The 27722-nt window shown below is 43.7% G+C and overlaps 1 protein-coding gene across 1 annotated transcript; it reads left to right on the top strand.

Moving 5' to 3' along the window:
* The first annotated feature begins 1444 nt into the window (after positions 1 to 1444).
* On the top strand, positions 1445 to 23736 carry RANGAP1 (Ran GTPase activating protein 1). The gene is made up of 17 exons (XM_066550069.1): positions 1445 to 1533; positions 2139 to 2176; positions 4149 to 4287; positions 5498 to 5625; positions 6562 to 6621; positions 7278 to 7457; positions 8287 to 8421; positions 9634 to 9792; positions 9966 to 10079; positions 11564 to 11663; positions 12392 to 12476; positions 12869 to 13016; positions 13482 to 13595; positions 13921 to 14023; positions 15685 to 15773; positions 17593 to 17714; positions 22937 to 23736. The coding sequence occupies exons 3-17, from the start codon at positions 4176 to 4178 to the stop codon at positions 23004 to 23006; spliced, it is 1719 nt and encodes a 572-aa protein (XP_066406166.1). The 5' UTR covers positions 1445 to 1533; positions 2139 to 2176; positions 4149 to 4175; the 3' UTR covers positions 23007 to 23736.
* The last annotated feature ends 3986 nt before the right edge of the window (positions 23737 to 27722 follow it).

The raw sequence follows: 27722 nt of genomic DNA, 5'->3' as shown, positions 1-27722 counted from the left end.
ATGAATGTATGGAGCTATCCTACAGTGGCATGGTACACCTACTATCCAATATAGCTGCACCTAGAGTCAATGCCTTTATTCCTGCCCCTCTGGCAAAACCAGTATTTGGGAGAACGACAGGGAGGGGAATCTGATGTATTTGATAAGATCCTGTTTATTACTAAAAATTGTGAGGAAGTAATATCCAGTGCCAAATTTCTTGCTTATATTCTCCAGGTTCAAGCTCCTTCTCGAGATCACACTCATTTAGTTCCTCATCAGCTGTATGTATTCTGGCAGCTTTATGCTTCTCACATACAGCCAGTCTAGTGTCTAAAATTAAGGTTCTTAATTTTCTTCATTTGCAAAAGAAACTTGTCTTACTATTTATGAGGCTGGTCACCCAGCACCATCAACTACTGACATTCTTGAGTCCATAAGCATTTGCTGTTGCTTATTGAAACCACAGCTGGGAAATTTGTGAGAGACTGGAAAATGCCTCTTACAATGTTTTGGGACTAAACAGCAGAATAAATCCTATCTATGGCCCTCCTCAACAGCAATCTCTCCAGGTATCTGTCACCTGAAATGCCACCTACATTGGTGCCTGTAGGTTGCAGGTTGCAGAGAAGGGACAGAGGTGCTGTGCAAACCCACTGCAGTAGCAGGCAGGGCTGTGCACAGCTCACCCTGCCTCATCCCATGTACTTTTGTTTCTATACTCAGGAAGAAAATGTCCTGCACAATGTGCACGCAAACCAAGGCTTTTTCCCATCCTGAAGCAGGAATGACTTTGCACTCCAGGGTGAAAGCGACAGATGAAAGGACATAGTCGTATGCTGTGCCAGAGGAGGTTTAGGTTGGCCATTAGGAAGAATTTAGTCACAGAAAGGGTGATTGGGTATCAGGACGGGCTGTCCAGGGAGGTGGTGTTGTCACTGTCCCTTGAGGTGTTTAAGACTGGATGTGGCACTTAGTGTCATTATCTATTTGATAAGGTGTTATTTGGTCATAGGTTGGACTTGATGATCTCAGAGATCTTTTCCAAGCTAACAGATTCTGTGATTCTGTGAAATGCCTTCCTTAGCAGAAGGGTCTCACAGTAATATGCGAGTATGAACAGGAGGCCCCAGAAACATTATCTAGGCGAGGCATCACATCAGAAGGTGCTCGTGTCCCACCTGCGGGCTTGCGGAAGCTCTCCCAGCGACCCTTCCGCGAACGGGGGTTGTGAGCGTGGCCCAGCACAGCCACCTCAAGCCCCAGCCGCGCCCGCAGCCGAGGGCAGGAACAGGACTACAGCTCCCGGCGTGCCCCGCGGCCGCCGCCGCGTGCGCCCCCGCAGCCCCGCCCACGCCCGCCGTGGCGACATCGGCTGCGGCGCGGCGGTGGAGCGCGTCCCGTGACGTCCCGAGGCAGCAGCCAATCCCGGAGCGGGGAGCAGAACTGCCGGCGTTCAAATCCTCCGCCTCCCCCGCCCGCCCCTCACCCAGCGGCCCCGGCGCGGCGGCGTGAGGCTCCCGCGCCTTCCCCGGCGGCGGAACCCCCGAGCAGGTGAGGTGAGGGGAGCGGCGGCGGCGGCCGCTGCCGTTAGCGGCTTGGGAGGGGCCGTGCGTGAGCGGAGGCGATCCCGCGGGCTGACGCGCTCCTCGGCCCCGCCTGCCGGGGGCGCTCCCAGGCGCGGGCGGGGGTCCCCGCCCGTGGGTTCACGTCACGCGTGTCCGGCCGCGGCTCCCGCTCCACGCTCCCCGCGCGGGCGGGAAGGGCGATCCGGCGTTCTGGCCGTGCTCTGGCCCCGGTGCGCGGGGCGGGAGCGTGCGGCCGGCGCTCGGCTGCTCCCCTCCCGCGGGGGAAGAGAGGAAGAGTGGAGCCTTCGGGCACCCCTGGAGGAGCGGGGCTGGCGGGGCGGGGACCTCGGGCTGTCACCCCGCTCTGCCAGCGCCCCGTGGCTGGGTGAGCTGCAGGTAGCCGGGGTGTTGGCTGTTGGGGTCGACGAAGTGTTGTAATTAAAGTATTGAACTAACTTTTTTGATCATCAGGAAGCGTAAAGTTTCATACGAACCTTAAGTGAAAAGGAAACCTGTCTTTAGGCATTTTCAGATCTTGGTTGTGTTTGCCAAACAGACTAACTCTTCCTTTTTTTCCCCCTCCCTCCCAAGCTTTCTCTGCGGAAGACTTAACAGTGAAGAGACCTCTGGTAGGTTGACAGTTGGGTGTGGCTGACATGTGCTATAAAACATGCTCCGGGATGTGATGCTGGATTTGTATGTTGAGATTAGGAGGTAGTCTGTGTGTAAGGTGAAGAACGACAAAGGAGATTCAAGGGAAAGAGAAGCTGGGGGAGGATGTGAACATCTGTAAGGAAGATGATCATAGTAGAATGGAACTGATTTCTAAAACTAAAGTTTTTATTTGAACTAGGTGGACCGACTAACTTCTGCAGATATTAACTTCTGTTCCTGTCTGGTAAAGCCTTTATGGTTTGGAGGATGTCCTCTTTTTCTTCCTTCTCAGTGTTGGGTTGGCAGAGGCTGGGAATGTCCATGGGTTTGGTGTCTGGGTGGTCTGGTAGGAATGGAGTCAGTTATGTGGGTTTGATGCCTTAACTATTAGCTTTCATATTTTCTAGATTCTGTACTGCCTTAGTGTGTAACTCTTAGCTTCATATAAAGTGTTAGCAAGTTCTCTTCACAGGGCAGTTAGGCACAGCAGTCCTTTTCCAGCCTGAGAACCAGGGACACTGTTGCAGCTTCAGGCCCAAAAAGTGTAAACAGCAGCAAACTGAGGAGAGCAATCTGGGAGGATGGAACTTCATAAGCTGTAATTGGACAATTAACCCCAATATGTAAATGGACCAAAACTTAGAGTATAAGTGGGAAAACTCGTGACCGGGTGTCCATCTTTGGTGGAGCCATGGCTGGGCTCTTGTACTGCCCAAGGTGTATCCTTTGAAGGCCTTTTAATAAATACCTGCTTTATTCCTTTAACACTGTCTAGCCTCTGGTCCAGGTAGCCTCGCTAGGCATCAGGTTTCTTTCTAGTGGCAGCACCTACTTGAGAGGATAGTCATCCTAGAAAAATTGTTCTTCAGCCTTGGAGATTTTCACCCCTTGTTTCCAAAAGGAATATTAAAATTAAAGACCCCTGAAGAGAAGTCATACTCTGGGGAAGCTGGAGGCTTTACAGATGGGTATCAGGAGGAAAGTATGTGGAGGAAAAGTCAGTTTTTGTATAGAGGATATTTTAAAACCAGCGCTGTTGGCCTCGAATAGCTACAAGAGTGTGAAGTCGCTTCTAATCAGACAGGAATGGAAGAGAACCAATTTTGTGTTGGAAGAATGGAACTTCATCCCTTCTGACATCTAAAGTCTAAGTGTGTGGTTTCTAAGCATTAGTTGTGTGTAGCCTTTTATCCCAACAGAGGCAGTGGGATAAGAAATGCACTCTGTTTATCCTGCTCAATGGATGCAGGCCAGTTCCTTCAGACAGTGATTAATATTCATTAAATAATGCTATGCAGATGCTACCAGGCATGGCTAGCTTCAAACTTGTCTCAAGGCTAGATGTTCACTAATTTATTGTAAGTGTAAGATCATCCTGTTTATTGTGTGCTGAATTTGTGTGGAACATCTGAAAGGAAAGAGCACCCAGGAAGCTGACAGAGTTTTGTATGCAGCACACACAGTGTTTTCAGCAACTCGGTGGTTCTGGAACTGTGCTGACAAGGGCACTTCTGGGAATATCACTGAAAAGGAAAAGCAACTGTGTTCATTCCAGCTTGCTAGAATGAGAGAGCAGGGGAAGCATGCAGCACATATAATTATAGGATGGAGGTTGAAATGAGAGGAATATTGCATTGTAATTGTTAATCTTGCACAAAGAGTAATGTCTTAATGTGGCCTTAATCCATAGTTTTACCTTCTGTTTATTTATGAAGTATATTGTCAGTGTTGGAAGAGTCAGCACCATCTGACTGGCTGGCTTTGGAATATTAATCTAGTTTAGCTGTCTTAATTGAGCTCTGGGGAAAAGTAGTAATGACATTGAAAACTCAATTAGATATCTGAGTAACAAAAACCACATGAGTGTTCAAATAAATAGGGTTATTTGTATAGATTATGTATTGTAGTTTGAGAGGTTTTATGATGACCGCTTCTTTTAATTGGCAGTTCTTAACTTTTGGGAAAAGCGGGAAAATGGCTTCAGAAGACATCACTAAGCTTGCTGAATCACTTGCCAAAACCAAAGTGGGTGGTGGACAGTTGAGCTTCAAAGGCCAGAGCCTTAAACTCAACACAGCTGAAGATGGTAAGAGAAAATACCCTTGTGCTTTGAAAGCATCTCCCTGAAGTTGTCAAATCTTGTGCTAAACTTTCTGCTAATCCTGCATGGACAAGTTGTCATAACATATCTCTGATGGAGGGGTCTGTCAGCTACAGCTGCTCCTGCTAGGGATGTTTCCTCCCCTTCTGGTACCCTGCTTTCCCCTGGTGCCCTGGCAGTGCTGCAGCTGCTGTAACTGGGGTTTGGGTGCCTGGTTTGCAGGTGTTGTATTCTTGGTGTTCTCTCTAAGCGCTTTTGATAGTTACTGGGCATTAGAAGTCAGTGCTCCTTTTAAGAACAGTAAATGAGTGTATCGCAGCTCTTGGAGCAAGAGGTGCATAGAGCAATGAGCTGATGTGTTAGCCTGCTGCAATAATTCACTTTCTTTCTGTCCTGTTGCTGTATGTGTGTTTCACAATAAGTCTTAGAGTGGCTGATAATACATTTTCTCCAGATACTTATATGTATTAGATCAACATTTCTGTCATTATAAGAAAAACAGCATGTTTTTCAGAGAGGTTATTTGCTATAGTATATAGCAAATAATATATATGTAGTATATATACTATATAGCCTTTTTTCTTCTTTTTTTTGCTAATGCCAAAGGTGGAGCTTTTTTCTAGATTGGTTTCGTAGTTCAAAGGCACTGAACTATGGGGAAAGGCCTTGGAGCTTGGGAACAATAGCAAGTGCCCATTGGCAGTAGAGATGGCAGCTTGCTTCTTTGCCTTGCATAGGACTACTGTAGAGCTAAATTGTTTCACCCTGATATGTTTGCTAAACAGACATTACTTCTGCCAGTCAGTGGGAACTTTTTCCTGTTGATGTGACACCAATGCTCATCAGCTTTTAACTTAGTCTCTGCACTTCTACAGGGACATTCACTCTAGCTTTTAAAGCATGTGCTGAATGGCAGAAGAATTTTATTTGGGAAGTAAAGAAACTTACTTTTGCAAATAAAAGGATGGCTATCAGAATAAAACATAGAATATAATAGAACAGTAGAATTATGAGAAGGCAGGGTGGGGAATGGGGAGTGTTCTTTCTTTACACTTCAGCACTGTTCCCATTGCTGTTTCAGATTTTGTTCTAGCTGTTTTTGCTAGGGGTTGAGCAAGTTTTACTGGATCTCAGGGGTTACTGTGGTAACCAAGACAAGGGTTAAAAGACCAACTAGATTATCTGCTTCTTGCAGCTGAAGATGTGATCAAGCAAATTGAGGAATTTGATGGCCTGGAAGCCTTGCGCCTGGAAGGCAACACAGTAGGAGTGGAGGCAGCAAAGGTTATTGCCAAGGCCTTGGAGAAGAAAAGAGAGCTCAAGGTGAGATTCTTAAGTATGGGGTAGTCAAGGGGAAGAAATAATGTGGAAATACTAAAGGCCTGTCTAGGCTCTTCCTGCAGAAACCTGCCTTGAGTTACCTCTGAAGCTTGCTTGGTGGCTCTTCCAGGAGGAAGAGCAATCTTAGGAAAATACAGCATTACTTGGAGACTTCGGATAATAGGAATACCTTCTCCATTCCTAACTTCCTGTTAGAATGCTTCCTGTGTAGAATGCTTCCAATCTTAAAGCTGGGAAGCTGTGTGAGGAAGGGTCTTTATTGAAGGCAGCATCTGTAAACAAAGCCATGGCAACAAAAGACTTAAGTTCAAATGAAGCTCTCTGAAAAACTCAGTCAAATCTTCTGGAGAGTGAGTCTTCAGAGAATGTCTGAGTGGAGAGGAAATAATGGAGGAAATGCAACAGGAGGGTCATCTTTGCACAAGCTATGTTTTCCTATTGTTGCTCTAGCCTAATGTTAAGGGGATGCTGTGCTACTAGAGGCACTACACTGTCCCCTGAAGGAGAGTGGTATGAGGCATTGATATGTATTAATCACGCAAATGTGGCTTTTCAAGTAAGTTCAGATTGTTGTGCTTCATACCTTAGTAAAATCTGCATTGCTAATGTATTCTTCTGTTTCCTGTTGTTTTTTTCAGTGGCAATTTTCTCAGCAGAAAATAATTGAAGCTTGAACACAAACAAGAATTCTTGTATAATGTTTATAGTGTGAATTTCAGTTACTTTGTCCTTGCAAGTGAAGTGATTGTAATACTGGTTCCTGCAACTCTTTAGTACAACCAAATGACAACCCAAGGGAAGTGAGACAGCATTAAGCTGTCTCCAGTGATGCAAAGCATCTTGTATGTGTAGATGTTTATTACAGCTGAGTTGACCTAAATATTTTAGTGGGTTTTATCTGTATGCTTCTTATTTTAGAGGTGTCATTGGAGTGACATGTTCACAGGCAGGCTAAGGTCTGAGATCCCTCCTGCTTTGGTAAGTAAAAACTAGATCTGAGACTTCTAACTAATATAACCCCTTTTCTCACCTGTCATGCTTTTTGTGGGAGTCTGTATTTTGGTACAGAGCTGATCTTTCCTTGTGCTCTTAGCACTAAATGTCTCAGAATAGGTGAGGGGTTCTCTTCTGCTCTTCCTGTGTGAGATGGAGAGGAGTTGATTAAAGGTTAAATGTGAGTCCATGCTGGTGAAGGAGCTTTTCACTGGGAGAAACCATCTTCATGACCCAACAGATAAAGTGAGAGCTAAGCTTTTAAAGTAAATCACATGGCTATGTCTTCTATGACCATTACAGAGCTCCTTGTCTCCTCGAGTCCTGTGAAGCCAGAACATAGCTCAACATTGATGAAAACAGTATTCAGCGTAGAGCAGGAAATTCACTTTGAAGAGTATTTGACTTAAAGGGATGGGATAGAGTCTTGGTAACTGCATTAGGGTTATCTTTAGCTTAATTTGTGTAACTTCCTCTCTGGATTTAGTAGTAGACTTTTATTTTCCCAAGCAGCTTTGCAGAAATGTCTTCACAGTGGAAATTTTTTTTGCAGCATCACTGTCATACCTAGCCACTGCAGTGATGCTGTCACTAAAAGTTAATCCATTCCCTCCCTCCCACTGCCATCTGTTTCCTTACAGATCTCTTTGGGGGATGCACTCATTGCTGCTGGAGCCCAGCTGGTGGAGCTGGACCTGAGTGACAATGCCTTTGGGCCTGACGGTGTGCGGGGCTTTGAGGCTCTGCTGAAGAGCCCTGCATGCTACACCCTGCAGGAACTCAAGCTCAATAACTGTGGCATGGGCATTGGTGGTGGCAAGGTAAGGGTTATCTCCTCTTTGGGAATGAAGTTGGAAGCAATTTTTGGTGATGGCCAACTCCCCTGCTTAAGGCAGCTACAAGTACACCGGGTTCTTCAAGCTTGCTCTAGTCAGGTTTTGAATATGGAGACTTCACAAGCTCTATGAATAGCCTAGCCCAGTGTTGAACAACCCTCACGGTTGAAAAAGGGAGTTTGTGTTAAAGTGGTGTTTTCTCTGCACTTTGTGTGCAGTTCTGTCTGATTCTGCCTTCTTTATACCACCTTATCTCCTTATCTTGTTCTGGCTATTTTTACACATGGTATGTCCCCCACAGCCTTTTCTTTCCAGCCTTAATCTCAGGGGTCAGTATTATCCTAGTGAGTAAAATTCTCCAGTTCTTCAATTGTCCTTGGCACCCTTTGCTGGACTTGCCCCAGTAAATCCATGTAGGAGCCTGGACACTGTGCTTGATGCATTTCACAGGGCTAAGTAGAGAAGGATCTCTACTTCTCTGAGTGCTTTTCCCCAGGGCAGCCCAGTAGAATTCCTTTGCTTCAAGTGTGTATTGGTAGCTCATGGTCAACTTCCTACCCATATAAGCTTGCCTGATTAGAAGCAAAATGTTCTTGATGGCTCAGTGTGTTTTAGTGTTGCAAAATTATCAGTTCTTGCCTGAGACCAGTGTGCAAGTGTTGCAGGTAGAGTGTTTTATTGTATACCTGTTGTAGAAACAGGTACCTGTCAGTGATGCCCAAAGTATTTCTCAAGAGGTGGATCTATGAAATACAGTAGGATTCCTGTAGAGTGATATGCTGGGGGGAGTATAAGCTGCTTGTTTTATCTTTAGATATTGGCAGCTGCTCTGAAAGAGTGTCACAGGAAATCAAGTGCCCAGGGCAAGCCTCTTGCTTTAAAAATATTTGTGGCTGGCAGAAATCGTCTGGAGAATGATGGTGCCACTGCCCTGGCTGAAGCCTTCGGGGTGAGTATCAAACCAGAGCTGCTTTGACAGCAAAGTGGAGCAAGGTATGATTCAGTGCTAGTGTTAAAGATGATGCACAGAGTTTGCCTCAGCTAGGAGGCAGGAGCTGCTGATCTGTTCACTAAAGTCATGGTGCTTCTTGCTGCTGAAACTGGAGTCTTCAACAAGTGGAATTAGAGTTGCTGACTGAGTGGTTTTGTGACCTGAATTTCCAAACACATAGCTAGTTGCTGTGTAAAGTAGTTACCTGAGGGAGAAATAGTCATCTCCTGAGTAATTTAATAGTCTTGTTCCTTTTCCTCTCTCTGTGCTAATGGTTGTTGACTGGCACTGGGGTGGGTATCCCAGCTTGTTCTCATGGGTGCTGCTTTGCTCAGTCCTCTGGCAAAAGCAGCCTGGTGTTTTTGCTAGGATCATCTGGTCAGAGCTTGAAGTGTTGCCTGGCTTTCTCCAGCTGTCACTGGCCCACTTGCACTTTTGTGGGAGGAAAACAATTAACTGTGATTGGGGCTGCCTAATTCCCTCTTCATACTTCAGTTGTTGTTAGAAGTGACTTCTGGATTGCAATGCATATTGTCAGGTATATTGACAAGGATATCACAGGTTACAGGTTGACTCTTTTTATAAATAACTGCCTAGATGTGATTTTGATTATTCAGTAATCATGGCACAAATAAGACTTTTTAAATACTAGAGTTGTATAACAACAAATATCTCCCGTGATTCATGGAGAATCAAGATTGAATGGCACTACCAAAATGGGATTAATTACTGTGTTACATGACATGCTGTTTAGTCCATAAACGATATTTGTACTAGATTTCTTACATGTTTGCTTCTCAGGTCAGGGCAAAATGTAGATTTTAATTAGAAAATTAAAGTGATGTTGTATGATCTATTTCAGTGTTCTTGAACCACTGGTGAAGAACTCTTGTTTTAAGTTATTTAGAGTAGGCACATAGGACAATGATACTTGTGTCTCTTTGAATCAGGGCTTTGTATTTATCTGGCAGTTGCCATGTATCTGTGATTTCACTTAGATTTATGATAGAATTGCTGGTAAATAATTCACTGTAGAAGAACCAATGGAGTTTTGAAACTCAAAACCATTTTAAGTAAATCTAAGAGTGGAGCAGCATACTCTTGAGTTGAAGTTGAATTGAAGCTGAATGCTCTCTAAAAGCTTTTTTTTTTGTCTACATCCTTTCCCAGATCATTGGGACTCTAGAGGAGGTTCATATGCCACAGAATGGAATCAACCATCCTGGCATAACAGCACTGGCACAGGCCTTTGCTATCAATCCACTGCTTAAGGTTATAAACTTGAATGACAACACCTTCACGGAGAAAGGAGCTGTGGCCATGGCAGACGTGAGTTGTTTTAAGAAATTGTTTTGGGTTTTGTCTCAAGTCTGGTTGGCATGAGCACCTTTGGCTTAGTGGAACCATGTCCTGTTGCAGTAGGAAAGATGACATTCCAGAAGGAATAGGATGTTCACTTACTTGCATGCCCACTTTCACATCTGTGCTGTCTTGCTCTGCAGACTCTGAAGGCACTCCGTCAGATTGAGGTGATCAACTTTGGGGACTGCCTGGTGCGTTCCAAGGGCGCTGTTGCTATTGCTGATGCTGTTAAAGAAGGGCTTCATAAATTAAAGGTATTGTCTGCTTGCTCTTCAGTTCTTTGCAGAAATGCCAAGTTTTCCATTTCCTGTTTCTCTGTTCATTCTCCTACTGCTACTGATTACCTTAGGATAGGATTCAGTCCCATGCAGGTTCTGTGCTCACAGCTGAAACCAGCAGGCTGTGCTATGGGTCAGTGGCATCCCACCATCCAGTGAGGGCTGTGCTATGTGGAGGTGTACCAGTGATCTCTTTAGTCTTTGCTTGATCTTTTTGCTGCTGTTGGCTCAACTCAGCAAGTGCTACACAAGAAATCTGATCATGGCAGTACCTGCTATTAGAACTTCCCAGAGCTTCAAGAGTGGAGACTGACATGAAGGGGACTTCATGAACAGCTTGTCTTTTCAGCATTTCATAGCTCATACAGTTAATGCTTTTTCTTTGTTAGAGCATCAATCAAGGGTTCAAGTATTTTTATTTTTTTGGTGATACAACAGCCTCCTACATCAGTATTTGCACAGGACTTGAATCTGACAACATTCTGGATAGGCTGAAGTCAAATTTGATAACATAAGCAAACTAGGATCTTTAGAAACACCTGCCATGAGTCATAATTACCCTGAGACAGATTGCTGAACATGTGATTTCCTAATCTTGCAAAGACAAAAATTAACCTAATACCTATTTGTGTGTATGAACCTGGTATAGAAAGAAGCAGGTTCTTTGTGGTTTGTGATCCCTTGCTGGGGTTTCTGCTGGTTCTGCTGGAACTTGTCTGAATCTCCCAAGCAAACTTAAGTAATGGAGTATTGAGATGAACAGACAGAAGTTAAGTCATTTTTTCCAGAGCAGAAATGGTTAAGGGAAAGTAGCATGAAGCAATTGCAGCTGATTAATTCTGTTCAAGGACTGCTTCCCTTCTGTTAATATTCAATCCCTTCTCAGGAAGGGATTGATTGAGCACAATGTGGAATGATGGGGGATGGTGTCTGGCTGTTGAATTCCTTTACTCTTACTAGTCCACATGGTTTCTCTGCTGTCTGGCTCTGTCAGAAGTAGTACCACTCATGGCTTTTTTTTTTTTTTTTTTGAAGGCCTTAACATGCAACTGAGGTGTCAAAAGAAATGTGCAATATGCTTAGTACAGTAGCTGCCCTTCTTCTGTTAGACTTACTAGAGTGGGAGTTTGGAGTGCTCTTGAGACCCTTGATAAGTGAAGATCTTCAGTCAGCTACACTGAAATGTCCGCTACCTTTTAGGTGCGCAGTGATTTGTAGGTATTTTAGAATTGCCACCTTTAATAGTGCTGCTCTTAGCCACCAGTATGTTTCAAAATTCCCCTTTTAAGTATATGAGGTTAGGAATATGTCAGGCTTTATTTTTAATTAATAATACTTCTTTTTTTGCTGGGAGCCTCTTCAAATGACTCTTTCCAGGACACTTGTGAGGACATAAATTTTATGGATACGATAAATTTTAATAGGAATTCTGCAGACAAAATGTTCTTTTGCATTTTTAGGAACTGAATTTGTCTTTCTGTGAGATCAAGCGAGATGCTGCTCTGACTGTTGCTGAAGCTATTGAAGATAAGACAGAGTTGGAGAAGTTGGATCTCAATGGTATGTAGGTTTGCTAGATCAAAGTATGTGTAGTTTGATTCCAATCAAACCACTAGGAAAAATGTTGACAGAACCATATATTCTATTCTTGCAATTGTCAGCATATAAAAACCAGTACTCAGTAGCTGAACTTGCATCACCTTGGGACAGGAAATGGTTAGATATTGAAAGTTTTCTTAAACCATGAACTCAGTTAATTGGTAAGCATTTTTGGTACACCTGATAAGGTGGAGAGATTAGGCTGATACCTATACCTTAATAATTAAGAGTTTTCAGTAAAACTCTAATTATTCAGTTCTATCTCAGATACTTCATACTTGGAAACAAAAACCTTTTGTGCAGCTCTGCAGAAGAGTGTGAGAACTTTGCCTTTGGCTTTTGGTTTTCATACCTTGGGTCACTGCATTTAACTGGTTCTGTGCTGTGTGCCCTTGTTTTAGAATCACTAAGAACAAGAGCTATTTAGAGAAATAACAGCAAATCTCTCAAACTCTGAAGCATTAGGGGATTTTCATCTCCAACCATTGTGTAATGCTGCTGAAATTTGTTAAACAATCATTTGATTCTGTCTGATAAGTGCAGTTTGTGTTGCTGCCTCTAAGGTGCTGTGCAGAAATGGCATGTAACTGATTTCAGAAACAAGAGATAGACAAGAATATACAGCTAAGTCCTCAAGAACAAACTTGTGTGCATCTGTCAAGTCCACTCCCTTTCCTCTGCCAACCTAGGTAACTGTCTGGGAGAAGAGGTGTGTGAGCAGCTCCATGAGATCCTCGAAGGCTTCAATATGGCATCAGTGCTGGGATCTTTGAGGTAGGCATGGTACCAGAGTTTAAATCACAAGTTTTCTGACAATTTTCATCAACACTTTCATTGACCTATCTCATTTTAAAATAAGAACTCTCTCATTGCTGGTGGATGTGGATCTGAGTGTGGAGCACAGCCAAGGATGTGTCTTAAACTTGTTTTGTTTTCATTGATGGACTTACCTCAGCATAAGTAACTGATTGTGTTTGATCTTTTCTTGCTGTTCTCAGCTAGGTGACTGATGTCTGAGTGTCCTCTTGGTGTGTTGTAGGTGGGATGTGCTTCTTGCAGTAGGACTTTGAGGAGAGGCTGCTCTTTTTTTCTTGAACAGTTTTGAGTTCCAGTGTACAGGAATTCCAGGTGTGTAATTAATGGAATGTGTAACATTCTAACCTTAGTGATGATGAAGGGGAGGAGGATGATGAGGAGGAGGAGGAGGAAGATGAAGATGAGGAGGAGGAAGAGGAGGAGGAACAGCAACAGCTGAAGGAGAGAGGAGCAGAACAGCAGGAGTCACTGACTCCTAAGAAGATAATTGATTCACAGGTAAGCTTACTGCCAGATGGATTTTGGTTTCATCAGCTGGAGAAGAGTAAAGGAGGAAATGAGACTGTGGAGTCTGAACTTGAAGTGCTGACAGGCAGTCACATTCCTGCACGGGCTGGCACTATTGCACCAGGGAGACAACATTCAGGAAATAAAATGGCTCAGTTGAAAAGTGTTTTGTTAAAGTGGGCCTGTTGTACACCTGCATGGAGGGAGGGGCTGAGTAGTGGTGGTAACAAGTCTTTCATGGTCAGAAATGGTGGGGACCTTGTACATGCAGTGCCATGCCCTCATGCTAGCACATCCTGGCCACTTCAGCTCTGGGCTTAGGTCAGCCTCAGGCTGTTTCCAAACAGAACAGGTTCTGTCCTGGTATAGCTGTGCCCTGAGCTGTCCCATCTGCTTTTGCTGAACCAATTTATTTACTCCCAAGAATAAACTTGAGATGGATTCCACCTGTTTCAGGCTTCAACTCCAGTGCCATCTCCTCCTGTGGATGTTGCCACGTTCCTTGCTTTCCCATCACCAGAGAAGCTGCTGCGACTAGGACCAAAGTGCTCTGTGCTGATAGCTCAGCAGGTGGGTGAGCTGGTGCTTCTCTGGGCTTGATTTTTTTTCTCTCAAAATTGTTTAGTTGCCAGAGATGATAACTTGACCTAGGTTTGCATCTTTTCTCCAATGATCCCAAAGAACCTTATGGAAGCAAATGATGCAGATAATGCTTAAACTGGCATCAGAGCTTCTACATAAAATAATAGTGTTTGTGTTGCTTGTGCCTTGTGGTAGGGCCAAGGCAAAGCTGATTTCAGTCAGCTGAAGAGCAATTCTTTCCGCAGCCCTAGTAGAGACCCATGTTGTGTAGCTGTCTAGCAGTTAACTGATCTCTATTTATTTCCTCTTTCAGACAGATATCTCTGATGTAGAGAAAGTAGTTACAACCCTCCTAAGGATATCCTCAGTCTTCAAAGATGAGGCCGCAGTGAAAACAGCAGTGCATGAAACAACAGGTGATTGGCCTTTCTTCACTTTGTGATGTGACCTGGTTCAGTGCCACAGGCGCCACTGCAAGGTGCACAAGGCCCCTGTGAGCCGGGCCATTTGGCCTTTTGTCCCTGGCAGATAACAAAGTTCCAAGCTGTGCCCTGCAGCTGTGTAGAGTGGAAGATTCATTCTGAACCTGGCATATTTTGTGGTGCCAAAGCCTGTCTCTGTTGTGTGGCCCAATGCTGCCCTTACTGCATCTTCTTGATGCTGGGCTGTCCATAGCCAGTGGTTCTGTGTTTTAAGGCCAGTTACCTTTACAAGGCTGTTTATTTAAAAAGTGTTTTGCAGGAAGTGCCTCCCTAGTGTAGTATTATGAGATTGTAAAGAGAGACCTCCTAGTTGATGTCTCGTATCTTTAATTTCTTCAGGAAGCAGAGATTTCCAACATGGGGCAAGACACAGAAACCAATCTTCAGAGAAAGGACCATTTCTCACACTATATTGGAGTAGTAGTTTGGGTTAGGTCTGATTAGTCTGTGGACTACTAGTATATCCCTTCATGGTTTTGTTAGGAAATAGGAATTTCCAAACAATCCTGGGCATTTGACCACTGCCTTTCATTTTTTTCCGATCTCCCAGCAGTTCAATTCTCCCACACATGAGCTACCCATCATCATTGTTCAAAAGAATTGGATCAATTATTTTGAAGACCACTTCAAGTGGTGTGCTGTGCATTTCCCTAGTTTGGAATTTGCAGACTTGGTGAAACTGTTTTACAAACAGTAACACAGTAGCTCTCTGCAGTTGGTTATGGGTTGAATCAGTGAAAAATAGTCAGGTGGCTCCTCACTGAGTTACTGCACCTTGGCTCATGCCTGTTATGAGTGGTCTCCAGTAAAAAATGGAACAAAGGATATTAGTGTTGTCTCGAGTTTGTTTGTTTACATATTTATTCCTGCTTCTTCAGGAAAGGTAGAACCTGGCAATTACTTTCTTTCCATAAAAGCAGCCATCAGCTGACAGTGAGGGCCCTGGTTAATGTCTGGCACTGTTCTACAGCCACTCCAGTGAATTCTGCCCATTCTAAGAAAACAGAATTGTCAGAGGTCAAAAATGGGTTACCTTGCTACCTTGTACGCATGAGAGATTAAAGCACTGGTTTGCCCATTGTTTGTGGCATAGCATTGGTCCTGAGGGAGCCCAGAAAACAGCTGAACAAACTTTCTCATTGTGTTCTCTCATTGTTTGTGGTTTCAAATGAAAGGTGAATTGTTGCTGGCCTTTAAGAAGTCAAGGCTCTGCCTCTTGATGAGCTCTAGCTCATCTGCTCATGTTTATATGCATGTTTATATGTATGTATGCTCAAATGCACTGAGCAGAGCAGCTGGTGGTGTATAGGACTGGGGGGGTATTGCATGTGAAGCTTGGCAGTGTGGGAATTCTCATGTGGGCTTTGTGTGTTTTGCTGGATATTTTAAATGTTGTTTTTTTCTTCTTTACGCTTAAGAGGTTTTACCTGTCTTTATGTTTCAAAGCTTATAGCTACAGAGACAAATGAAATCTTAAGAGATACTCTATCACAAAACTGATTTAACAGCTGAGTTTCTGTATGATCTATTTTAATCCTGAAATCCATGAATGTCCTTTTTTTGTGTTGATTAAACTAATGTGCTTATCTCTTTAGATGCCTTGATGAAAAAAGCCTTCAGTTCTGCCACATTTAATTCAGATGCATTCATCTCAAACCTCTTGGTCCACATGGGACTGCTGAAGGTGAGAAAGCAGGAAAGAGTTAAGTCATGGTCTGTTTAGGCTGTTGAAGGCCAGACTGGCAGGATTTTGGGTAATTATGTTGCCATGGAAGCAGCTGGGTGCCTGTGCATGCCTGATGCCCAGGGACAATGGAAGTCTGCAATTTGCAGTTTCTGCTGGACCTGCAAGGTTGCATTAGGATGAAGGATGTCTCATTTTTGTACCTCTCCTGCTTAATGTGCTCTGCATTTTCAGTCATTCCCTGAAGGTAGGGAGGCTCAGGTAGGGCAGTAATGCTGCTGCTGGACTGTGGTGTCTATAAAAGCCATGTCAATGTTAGTAGTTATTGGGGTCCTTTAGGGCATTTCTTGAGACCATGTCTCAAAAATGTGTATCATCTACTCATGCCAGATCAGTGGCATTCAACTTCATGCTTTGGAGACTCCTTGCCAAATGTTAGTGTTAAGTAATTAGTTGCAAGGAATAAACTCATTGTGAGAAGATGGAGGGTCAGTAGGAAGCCTGTGATTTTCATAGAATTAGTAGCTTTATTTTCAGTGAGGTGGCTGTGGAGTGGTTCTCTCTGCAAAGCCTTAAACACCTTTGCCTGCTTGAGCTACAAGGGCTAGTGTTTCTCACTGCCTTAAGGCCTGGAAGCTGGGAATATAAGCTTGGACTAAGACAATTCTAAACTACAGAAAAGCCATAAGCTGTTACAGCAGCCTGCTATTAAGCAGGTTTATGAATGTCCTTCTGGTAGTATCCAACTTGGTGTTCAGACCCTCACTGACATGCGTGGATATGACTTCATTTCCTAAAAATCAGTTTTGCCTCTCCCTATATTCATTGCATACTGGACCTGCACTGAGCTTCCCACTCCCAGAAAGGCCAGTGGAACCAAGGTGGCATTTGGTTCTGCAGAATGCCTGTTATGAGCACTGCCACCTACCTCTTGCCCATATGGAAAATGGCAATAAGCATGAGGCACAAAGCACAAACCTGTGCTCCTGAAGAATTCTTTCAGGCTGGGAAGTGGCACTGAGGATAAAGCCCAGGAGGATCAGCCTGCTGATTCACATCTGTGATGTGCCTAATTCATCCCCAGTCCCCTGCATGTGGAGAAGGGGCATACTCCATTTTCAGTCCTGTGTAGCTGGAAGCATGTGAGCAACAGATATTCTTAATAGTGTGAACTCCAAGGTCATACAGCAGGAATACAGGTCTGGGCCCTGTTTGCAGAGTGAGGAGTTTTGTTGAAATGCCAGGAGAGAAATAAATCAAAACAGTGTAAGATTTGGGACATGCAGGGTAACAACACATTAGGAGTAAGAATAACTTAGGCATCATGTAAGCAAGGGGGTGGCTGTTGGCCTTATCTGGTACATAACTGTGAGACCAGTTCTGGGAACACTGCATCATGTTCTGGAGGGAGCCTGTCAAAGAGCTGGAGGTGGTATAAAAATGAGCTACAGAATAATACAATAAAAATTGTTAAGGCAACTGAATTCTTTATGGACTGAAGTCTGGTGAAATTCCTCAGGAGAGCACTTTGACACAGAGCCTCTGAGAAGATGTGGCTGTTTCACTTGCAGGTTCACTACTTCCCTTTCCCTATTAGTACTACTGTCAGTTGATGAGTACTAGAATGTTCTTGATGCATTATTTCAGGTGCTGGGAGACTATGGGATTGGCTGCCTTTGTCTTGTACTTAATCTAGTGACCAGCTTTCTCTCCTGCAGCGTGGGAGCACTTCATTCAGAAGAGAATTCCTTGTCTGTGAATTACAGTGGTTAAATCAAATCCCCTTTGTCTGATGTCTGATTTCTTGTCCATTTCTCAGAGTGAAGAGAAGATCAAAACTGTACCAAGCCTCTATGGTATTCTTATGACCTTAAACCATATGGTCCAGCAGGATTATTTCCCTAAATCCCTGGCCCCAGTTCTCTCAGCTTTTGTTACAAAGTGAGTATTGTATTTGCCATGCAGTCTTCTCTGTGGGAGCTTGTGCAACTCTTTGAGGGTTAATATCTACATGTAAGCTGTTGTGAAAGCCCACTGAATGTCTGTTCTGAAAGTGAGAATTAACAGTTTAATAGGCCTCTATTTTATCTTGTTTACTGCAGTATGTGAGGTTCAGAGTTAAAAAAAACAACTCCTAAAGAGGGAAAAGTGGGAAGTTGGCTTTGCAAGGAAGTGGCTCTGAAGGAGAGACTGCTAATGCCTCTCACAGAAGAGCTGTTTTGAGCTTAAGGAAACCTGCTGGGTTTCTGGCCACTGCATGAGTGAACTGTGCATACACTGGATCTAAGTATGCCTTCCAAGTCCTCCTTCAGAGTTCAGAGGGTCAGCAGAGCTCTGCCAGAGTTGTCATGCTGTGTGACACTGAACACCAGCAGATGAAAACTGCAAAACACAAAGACCGAATTTGTTTTTAAATGGAACTTCCTACTGTGACAGCAACAAAGTTAGTGATTTTTCTGAGAACTGAATGGGGAGCATAAGTACTGAAGAAGTTACTTTTACTGACTGCCTGTACTGTATGTTGTTACATCCACAAGAGGTATAGAACCAACCCCTGCCCCCACCAGCTTTTAGCTTTTTTGATGTCTTAAATGGCTATGGAAACCATATCTCTACTGAATTAAATCAGTGTCAACTTCAGTATTGATATTTAGGGGGAAAACCCCCACCAAACAAATTTACAATAGGATTGCACACCACTGTTCAACAGTCAGAGGAGAAGCAGTCCAAAAATGTTACCCAGGCAAAACAGCAGAGGCCTGAAATCTGTTTGGAGCTTGGTGGCTGGCTCAGCATGGACCATGTGCTGTGTAGGGTGAGAGCAGGTGCCAGAATGAGGCTTAAGCCTTCCTGAATTTCATGGTATAAGGGTTGGCAGAGCTGCTGAGGATCCCTTGCTGGTGAAAGGTGGAGGCATCAGACAGTTGTGGTCAGTATGAAACATGGACAGTAGGAATCTGTCAGATACTGCTGGTCTGTCTTGGTCCTACTGGGCTTGGAAGCTGGCCAGTTGTGATGGGGGGAAAGAATTTTTCCAAGCATTGGTGGGGCTGAAGCTGTCAAAACTGATATGGACACAAACCATACTAATGTCAGCTTTGGAAAATAAAGCATCTTGTTTACACATGTGCAAATGCTAACTGGAGGCCCTTCTTGTGGAACACTTCACCTGCTGCCTCCTCTCTTTGTGTTGATCAGGTTAAGGCACTTAACCTTGCCAGTGACCATGTGCTTTGCCAATTGAGCAAGTATTCCTCCAACTCAATCATTATAGGTTTAAGTAAGTACCAGGACTTGCCATATCACTGAATTTCTGTTCTTTCCTACACTGATGCCTTGCTCTTGCTTATTGATCAAGCCCCAGCCCTCAAAATGGAATTTAAATTGCTGGAAGCTGAGAGTACAGGAGAAAGGACAGTCAAATGCCCCAAACCAAAGTCTAATTGTTTATGTCAGGTAGCAAGGCCCAGAGTAGCCTCTTAATTCTAAGTGTCCTAACACATTTTGTTCAGAAAAGACACTTGTCTCCCCTCTTCCTGTATATGGGCATGTAGGCTTTTCTCAAAAAATGTTTTTAAGCTGTAGCTGATAAAATAAAGAGTAAAGTTTTGGTCTTTATGAATTCATCAACAACAACCCTATTGAAGCCAGAACCAGCATTTCACTGCAAGAAAAAGAGGGGAGAGTCTCTTGGTGTTCATAGGCTCTGTAGAAGCTGAGTGAGAGCTGAGAGCCTCCCTTAGTGAAAGGCAGATCTTCCTGCCTTCCAATGGTACAGACCAGTGCTAATCCAAGCCTCCACTGGCCCTGGTGCTATGAAATGCTTGGAGCTGAGGTTTGCTGCTTTACAAACTTGTTGCAAGCTGTGATTTTATAGGGAAGCTTTTGTCCTGTGCTACATAATAAAGTTCATACTAGATACAAGCAATCTATCTCTGTTATATGAACATAGGCCTTTCCCTTAAGGGAGCAAGGACAACAGCTCTTAAATCTGTGCTTGGGTAAATGTAAACAGTTCAAGAACCCCCCAGTCCAATTTAAAACAGCCTGGTGTGGTTTCACCCCAGCTCCCACCAAAGCCCCATACAGCCATTTACTCTCAGCCCAGTGGGCTGGGGAAGAGCAGGGAAAGACTGAAAGTGGGCAAATGGGGCTTGATGTGAAGGTGGGTTAATAGGTAAAGCAAAAGCTGCATCTGCAAGCAAAGCACAACAAGGAATTAATTTATCACTTCCACCACCTCCAGGAAAGCTCCATCATAGCTTCTTCCTTCTGCTTTATCTGATGAGTATGATGCCATGTGCTATGGACTATCCCTTTGGACAGCTGGGGTCAGCTGTCCTGGCTGTCCCCTCTGGCTTCTTGTGCACCCCTGGCCTACTTTTGCTGCTGGGGTGGGGTGAGAAACAAAGTGCCTTGATGCTGTGTGAGCCCTGCTCAGCAGCAACTGAAACATCCCTGTGTTAGCAGCACTGCTTCCAGCACAAATCCAAAACACAGCCCCTCCTGTGAAGAAAATTATCCCAGCCAACACCAACACACAGCTTCTCAATTAACCTCTATTCCTTCTCTCTTCTTGGAATTCAGTCAGAATAAAATTGCAATCTTAAAATTAAACCTCTGCCTGGTTAACCTAGTAATGTTCAGAACTCATCTGGCCTCTGTTTCTGCAACAAATCCAATTCCACTCTGTCAAACCTGTGATTCCTTCACTTGCAGAAAACTAATGTGCATTTTTGTGATATTTTCTATTTTTCTTTTCTTCTTTTGGTATGCAGTTAGATCTTCTGGGCTTTTAGAGCTGTAAAGTTCTTGTAGCTGCCCAGGCCAGAGCTCTGCTGTCTTTCACTGCAAGGGGCTTCTGGAACAGGCACTTACCTCCTTCCTTTTGTGACAATTTGTTGTTGTAGGCAGTGTTCTCTATTCAATAATAATTACAGAATTTTGGATACAGACTGTAAACAGCATCCATCTTACTCTGCTTGCTGTCAAGCCTTATTTGGGTTTTTTGGACGCAAGAGGGTGCTGTGAATCCACATGTGCTTTTCTATAATTTTTTAAGTGGAAATACTGACAGTATGTGGATGTCTGCCTGCCCACCTGTGACTTGCTGGAGGTGATGGGTTTGTGTTTGGTTGGTTTTTTGGGATATTTTCTTTAATGTTGCTCTTTGCTGTTGAATTGCATCACATCACTGGTCTCTTCCAACAGTCTGTAGCATAGAGGGGCAGGCTGGTAACTCCACAGCAAATAAGGAGAATTTTATGGCTGGAGGAGGCTTAGTGTCAAGAGAGGGGGCTGAGGGATCTTGTCTGTGATCAACATCAGTGGTCCAGGTTCTCTAGTTCCAAAAATGGGCAGCTGCCTGGATGGAACCAGCTCCCTCATTGCAAAAAGGGCTGGGTCTTCCAGAGATGAGGGCTGAAATATATCTCCAGCACTTTGAAGATCAGCTCCAAGCTGTGATTCTGGGACACTGTGTATTCAGTATGAATGGTCTTGGGGGGAATAAAAAGGGTTAAGTCTTCTCCAGGATGTGCTTCTGTTAAAGAGCAGCAGCCATGGAGTGAAGTACCAAACAACCTCTGCAGCTCTTGGTTGTGCTCTACACCTGGAGGTGAACTCCTTGCTCCTTCATAGAAATTCCTCTCTTTATTTCAGCTCACCCCTTTCCCCAAATTGAGTAGGCTTCACAGCTGTGCATTGTTAAAGGTTATTTTGCTGAGGTGAGGTGGGAGAGAGGTAAAATGAATGATTTCTATTCTCAGAACAGTGGAAAATGTTGGATTAAAATTCTTTGGAGGAAGTTCCCTAATGGATGGATTGAGACTGGTAAAAGTTTCAGTGATGCTGAGCCAGCAATTAGCCTGCAGAAACAGAAATATACATTACTGGGAGGCAATGGAAACGTTACAGAAATTTAGCCTCATGTTAACCCTGCTGTGAGTGTATTTCCATGGTTTAATTTCAGGGAGCAGGTTATTCTGTGTAAATATGACTTAGGTATTGCAACCTCTGTCTTGGGCCCTTTCAGGTGATGTTCTGCATGTTCTGTGGGCTGTTTGTAAGGCGCCCTGAAAGGTGACCCTGTTGCATTTTTCCCAGCCTGGAAATGAAACTTGAGATAATTTTAGTAAGGAGGTAATATAAAAGGGGATCTTCATTTGAAGACCTCCAGAGGCAGTTCTGGAAAGATGTCCACAAAAGTTCTTTCCCCCAGGGGTGAGTACATTTCATAGGTTTTAGAAAACTAGCATATTTGATAATAAGCACCAATTAGGAGGACAAGTGGTGATGCAATTCCCCCCAGGTTAAGCCCCTTCTCTGGAACCTCCCCCTTCAGCACTAGCTGTACTTTGTCCATGAAAATGTATCTTGGTTCCCAGGAAGAACCAAGATAGTATGGAGCCTTGTACCTCCTGAGGCTTGGAGCTCTGGAATTTGTTTTGTCTTTCTGCTTAAGGAAAGGCTATGGAAAAGTACTGGGAAAACTGGTCACTAATACAATAGACCACAGAGCTGCAAATGCATGTGTGAAGATTACAGAGAACATATAAAAGAAAAAAAGGCAAAACCTAAACAGCGTCAGCCCAGCAAAGCCAGTCAGGTGTTACTTGACATCAGGGAAGAGTAACAGGAGGTTATGCTGCCTCTTTTAAAGACTTTAAAAGTCCTGAGACCAAAGTCATCATCAGATAGCTAGCAGATGACTTGGTGAGAAAAGATTGGAGTGCTCACAGGATCATCTCCTCTGTTTTGGGGCTCTAAACAGTGAAATTTTATGGGAAAAACCCTTTGCCAGAAGGGAGGGAAGGGGGTTTCCACCTCCATCATTCTACCCAGAATGAGACACTGGGCTGCAGAGATAAAAGTCAGTAGCAGATTGTTTATAGTTGTGGAAATAAATGTTCTGATTCTTGGCCATTGGCTTCCTGACTTGGACTCTCAGGAGAGAGTTTTCCACAGCAGGCTCTGAATGGGAAGCAGAGATCTGGGCAGCAGTGATGGAATGGTATTGGAAAAGGTAACGGGGCAAAATCTGTAGGTTTTGGGGCATACACATCCAATGCATTGGAAACAGTGTTTATTTGCTTAGTCAAAGGCAGACACAAAGCCATTGTTAAATTCAGTACTTTAAATCTCTCTCTCCCTTCTTTCCACAGACCCAACCGTGCTCTTGACTCCTGTTCATTTGCTCGCCACATGCTCTTACAGACCCTCCACCAGCTGTAGGAGACCAGAGCTGCCCTTCCTTCCTTCCCCATGGGACTGCCATCAGCAGAGAACTCGGAGCTGCATAGTGGGAGAGGATCCCAGAGCCCATACAGACATGCTGTCCTTTTTTTCCCCCTGTAGGATATCTGTCCTTCCTTCTGCTTTCATAAACTTGAACAAATCCCGCTGAATTGTCTTCCTACTCCTCTTGAAGTGATTCCCTGGTCTGTAGGGCAGGTGCTTACGCTAAAATAAGTCTGTACTGCTGTGAGCTCAGCATGAATTGAAGAGTTCTCCATTTTGGTTGCATTGCCAAGGATGCCAAGACTAACACGGGGCCCAGAAGAGCTCTCATCTGGATCAACCCAGTTGGGCATTCTGTTTTATTGGACTTTGACTCCTGCCTTATAGCATTTAGTACTGTGCCAGAGGGAGGCTGTGCTGCTGCTGCCCTTCTTCTCTGAGCCACAGGGGTGAGGTGTGATCCCCTTTGGTTCTTCTTCCAAGTCTGTTGTCAAAGGCAGTGTGTGGCTGATTTTTATTTTAATATCCTCTTCCCCTTCTGCTGTGGCTTGGAGTATTTGTGTAGTGTGGTTGATCCTGGTTGCCATTGCTTAAAGGAATGAACATATTTTATTGTAAATTTTTTTTTGCCATTGCCTGTGGTGTTTATTCTTCCTGCCCTTTTCCTTCTCACCCTAATTAAATAGGCTTGGTTTGGAAATGAATACAATCCATGAAATCCCTGTGGAATGTGTCCCTTTCTCTTCCCTTTGCCAAAACACTGGGTCTGTGTACACTGTTCACATGTTTAAAAGCCAAGCACATGTAAAAATATGGAGAGAGAAGGCTGTGCTTTTCTCTTGGACTGAACAAGTAGCAGCAGATGCCCCTAAATCTGTCTGGAGGATTGTCCATGTGTCCATACAGCCCTGTGAGCCACCATGACATTCCTCCATACAACTTACAAATGTTTATGTCAATTGCCTGAAAAGTTATGTAAATAAAAATTAACTCCACAGGCTTATCATCATTTCTAAAGCCTACACTGGGATTTGGAAGCCTATTTTGCAGCTTTATGTGATTGCAGACTTTGCAGTGGAACACAAAATGGGACTGGAATGGAGCCTGGTTTGTGTGAGGAGAGAGGCACCAGTCAAGTGACCAGCCAAGCTATCGAGTCACAAACCTTGTTTGTGCAGCACCACATCTCTTCTCTTGGTGGTCTCCTGCTCCTGTCCAAAAACAGGAACGTGGCAGAGGAGCATATTTCCCTCCAGGCATCTTCAAATTCCTATTTAGCACAGTCTAAACAGGAAAAGCGGTGCCAACACTTATTAGCAGTAGCCTGCTACTCAGCTGTAAGTAGTGTGAGGCAAACATTGAACTTGTTACTGTCCCACATTCCCAGGATGAGGTAAATTCAAGCCCTTCATCTCATTGGCTAAAAAAACAGGCTGGAATTCACAGGAATATCCACAGGAACCTGGAAATGTTAAGAATGACTGGATTGAAAACTCCATCACAAATCTTTCTGGTGTGACCTCATGCACAGCCAAGATTTGGCCAGCCCATGTCTTGCTGGATTTCCCTCTGGAAAACTGTGACTTGATGCTCTGACCATTTGAATGCTGATTTTTTCTCTGCCTCTTATCAAATTGCATGGAGTAGTTCTTGAATTTTGCAGTGGTTGTGAGAAAATAAATGTAATCAAAGGGCCAGATCTGTTAGGCAGAGCTCCATGGACTTGGTGAGGTTGTACTGCCCTTGCATTCATAAAGGTTAGATGGTTACAGACTCAGGAGAGCAACATCACATTTAGGGCTTTGGCCAGACTCCAAATTGGTGTGGTCAGTCTTGCTTTCTTCAGAATTTGGGCTTATTAGCTTATATCTACTAGCCCTTTGTAAATATGGAAAATAATATTTTTAAATGTGGCCTACTTAGCAAACCAGAACACACAGCTTGCAAAAATGTGTCTGAGCTTTGCTCTTACAGCACAGTGGCTTTGTGTGGAGTCCTCTGATTTTGCACATCTACAACTTTTATAATGTACTGTGGTTGTGGGTGCAAAGCTCACAAGCAGGTGAGGAAAATGGAAGCTCCAGCTCAGATTCTCAGCCACAGTTCTCAGACTGCAGATGAGAATTTATTTCGACAAATAGGGAGGAGTTAGGATGTTGTGATGTATTTACAACAAGACAGGACAGCAACACCTCTCTTGTGGGCCTCATTTTCTTGAAGATGAGAAGAAAATAATTCTGGATTAATTTTGGCTTGTTAGAACTGTCAGAGTCCCTCACTCTTACACAATTTCATTCACCTTCCTGAGGAAAGAAGCCTTTGGATCCAGCAGCTGACAGGAAACACAATCAATGATCATTATTTGTATAATTTAAAATTACTTTCTCTTCCTTTCATTTGGGAACACTTGCACTTTCTCCCTGTGTCCCTGAGTTCAGCTGAGCAGCAGCCAAACGACATCACTCAGTAATTTCATTTGTCTTTTAGAAGGGCAAGACAAGCAAGAGAGCAAGGCTGAAGTAAGAAGGGCTTCTCTGTGATAGAGCTGGAAAACCTGAATTTCAAATTAATCTAAGAAACACAAGAAAAAATATTTAATCTTCCTGACTGTAGGATGACCAGGAGCAAAAGAAGAAAAAATGATGGGTGGAATTTTTTAAGCTCATTAATACCTTTGGAGGAAAGTTTGCTGTAAAACATCATCTCTGACTTCTTGCAAGGCTGTGAAACTAACAGAGGTCCTAAAATACAACAAATGCTGAAGAAAAGGCATAAATGGGAAAGCCAATTTCATCAAACTTTCCAAAATCATGCTACCAGTTAATTATTCACTCTTTTCATTAAATCACAGAATCCCAGAATGGTTTGGGTGGAAGGGACATTAAAGCTCATCTCATTCCCCTCATGGGCAGGGACACCTTCCACTATCCCAGGCTGCTCCAAGCCCCATCCAGCCTGGCCTTGGACACTTCCAGGGATCCAGGGGCAGCCACAGCTTCTCTAAGCAACCTGTGCCAGGACCTCACCACCCTCACAGGGAAGAACTTTTGTCTTCAAGAAAAATTACCCAGCAGATCAAAGTTTTTCACAATTCCCCTTTTTAAAGCAGCCAGGGAAAAGCTCACCTAGGAAATTAAAAATTCTTCTTAAAAATGTATCAATTTCTACTTTCCAAGTGAATAGAGGATATGTGACAATGCCACACTTCTTTTTACAAAGGACTGGTTTTTTTATTTTCAGGGAAAGATTCATATTTATGTGATTCCCCCCTAAAAGAAACAGAAAATTAGATAACACAAATATGCAGTGATAAATCAGTTAGAGTTATTCTACCTAAAATTTATATCCACGAGCTATGAAATAATAAGCTTGAACATCATCCTATACTCATCTACCCCCAGAAAAGTTATTTACCATTAGCAGCCATCAAATCCCATCTCAGAGCTCTGCGTGGAGGGATTCCCATTCTTCGGAGGTCTGCTGCAATCCCAAACTGCCCACATGGTGTGACTCAGCTTTTAAAGGTAATAACAACCTAGTTTTGTCTGTCTTCAAAGAAAAGATCTTTTGGGGGGGATGTGGTGTTGGTAGTATTTGGGTTTTTTTGATAGGTGACAGTGACAGATTTTTTTATATTGATTGTGGATACTGATTCTCATTGTTTCTGAAGAAGAACCCCCATATTCTAGATCTCCCGTTTAGATCTCAAAGTGCTGAATAAAGGTGGATTCCTCTATGGTTTAGACCTGGCTTTGCCTGTTGCTTTCAGGGAACATAAAATGTTTCTCATTTTAGGTTTTACTAACTCCTTCCAGAGCTGATTTATGTAAATAACTTGTATCTCTCCTTCCCTGGCCTTGCTGGCTGCCTCTGTTCTGCTGCTGGTTTTAATTCAGGGTGTTAACTTCAATTCAAGAGCCCGTTTGCTTGAGGGTCAGCAGAGCTCCCAATGAGCACAATCACACTTAGACTTTGCCTCTTGCACTCCTGTGATCTGGGGATAAAGGGAAGTAAAGTTCTGATCTGGGACCTTGATTCTTTAAATTGCTAATACATACTCCCAGATCCAACATTCTGAAAGGCTGGGTTTATGGGTATGAGTTCTCTTTGGTCCTTGTGTTGGGATTGAAATTTGTTCCTTGCATTTGTTTGGCCTTTGAAAAGGCTGGATAAACTCCTAAAGTGGGTGATGTGGAATTGTCAAAATAGCTCCTCTGATCTCAAACAGATGAGATTTGTGGTTTTTTCAAGCTCAGCTAAACCTGTTCAATAACTGCTGCCACAACCTCCTACTCCAGTGGGCTCTGGGAATGCAGGGATTCCTCAGGACTTCTGGTGGGATAGCAAAGGCCAAAAATGACAGTGGCTCCATCCTCTGTGGCATATTCAAGTCTAGATCCCTCTGACACCAATGGTGTAGCTCCTCTGGTTATCTGAAAAGTTAATACACTTTTGCCCATCATGAAATTTATCCTGCATTTTTCCAAAATGTAATTATTTACCAAAGTGGGCTGTCCTGGTGTTGGATTTTTTGAGCCTCTGTGTCTTAAGTCCTGAAATATTTGGAGTTTATTTTACTGAAAAGAATACTTACAGTGTATAGTGAAAGCATTGGCTTCTGACTGCCAGCTCTCATTCCACCAGTTCAATCATGAGGTGGTTAAGGGTTATTTATAGCTCTTAGACATTCCTTAGGGATGAACTCATCCA

The sequence above is a fragment of the Molothrus aeneus genome, chromosome 5, assembly GCF_037042795.1.
Source record: "Molothrus aeneus isolate 106 chromosome 5, BPBGC_Maene_1.0, whole genome shotgun sequence".
Lineage (NCBI taxonomy): Eukaryota > Metazoa > Chordata > Aves > Passeriformes > Icteridae > Molothrus > Molothrus aeneus.
This window is presented reverse-complemented; position numbering and strand designations above follow the sequence as displayed.

What these genes read in the sequence shown, in the direction of transcription:
- RANGAP1 (XM_066550069.1), top strand. Translation starts at nt 4,176, where the DNA reads ATGGCTTCAGAAGACATCACTAAGCTTGCTGAATCACTTGCCAAAACC. An exon ending in ACTCAACACAGCTGAAGATG is followed by an intron (nt 4,288 to 5,497) that starts GTAAGAGAAAAT and finishes TGCTTCTTGCAG; the next exon opens with CTGAAGATGTGATCAAGCAA. An exon ending in AGCAGTGCATGAAACAACAG is followed by an intron (nt 14,024 to 15,684) that starts GTGATTGGCCTT and finishes TTATCTCTTTAG; the next exon opens with ATGCCTTGATGAAAAAAGCC.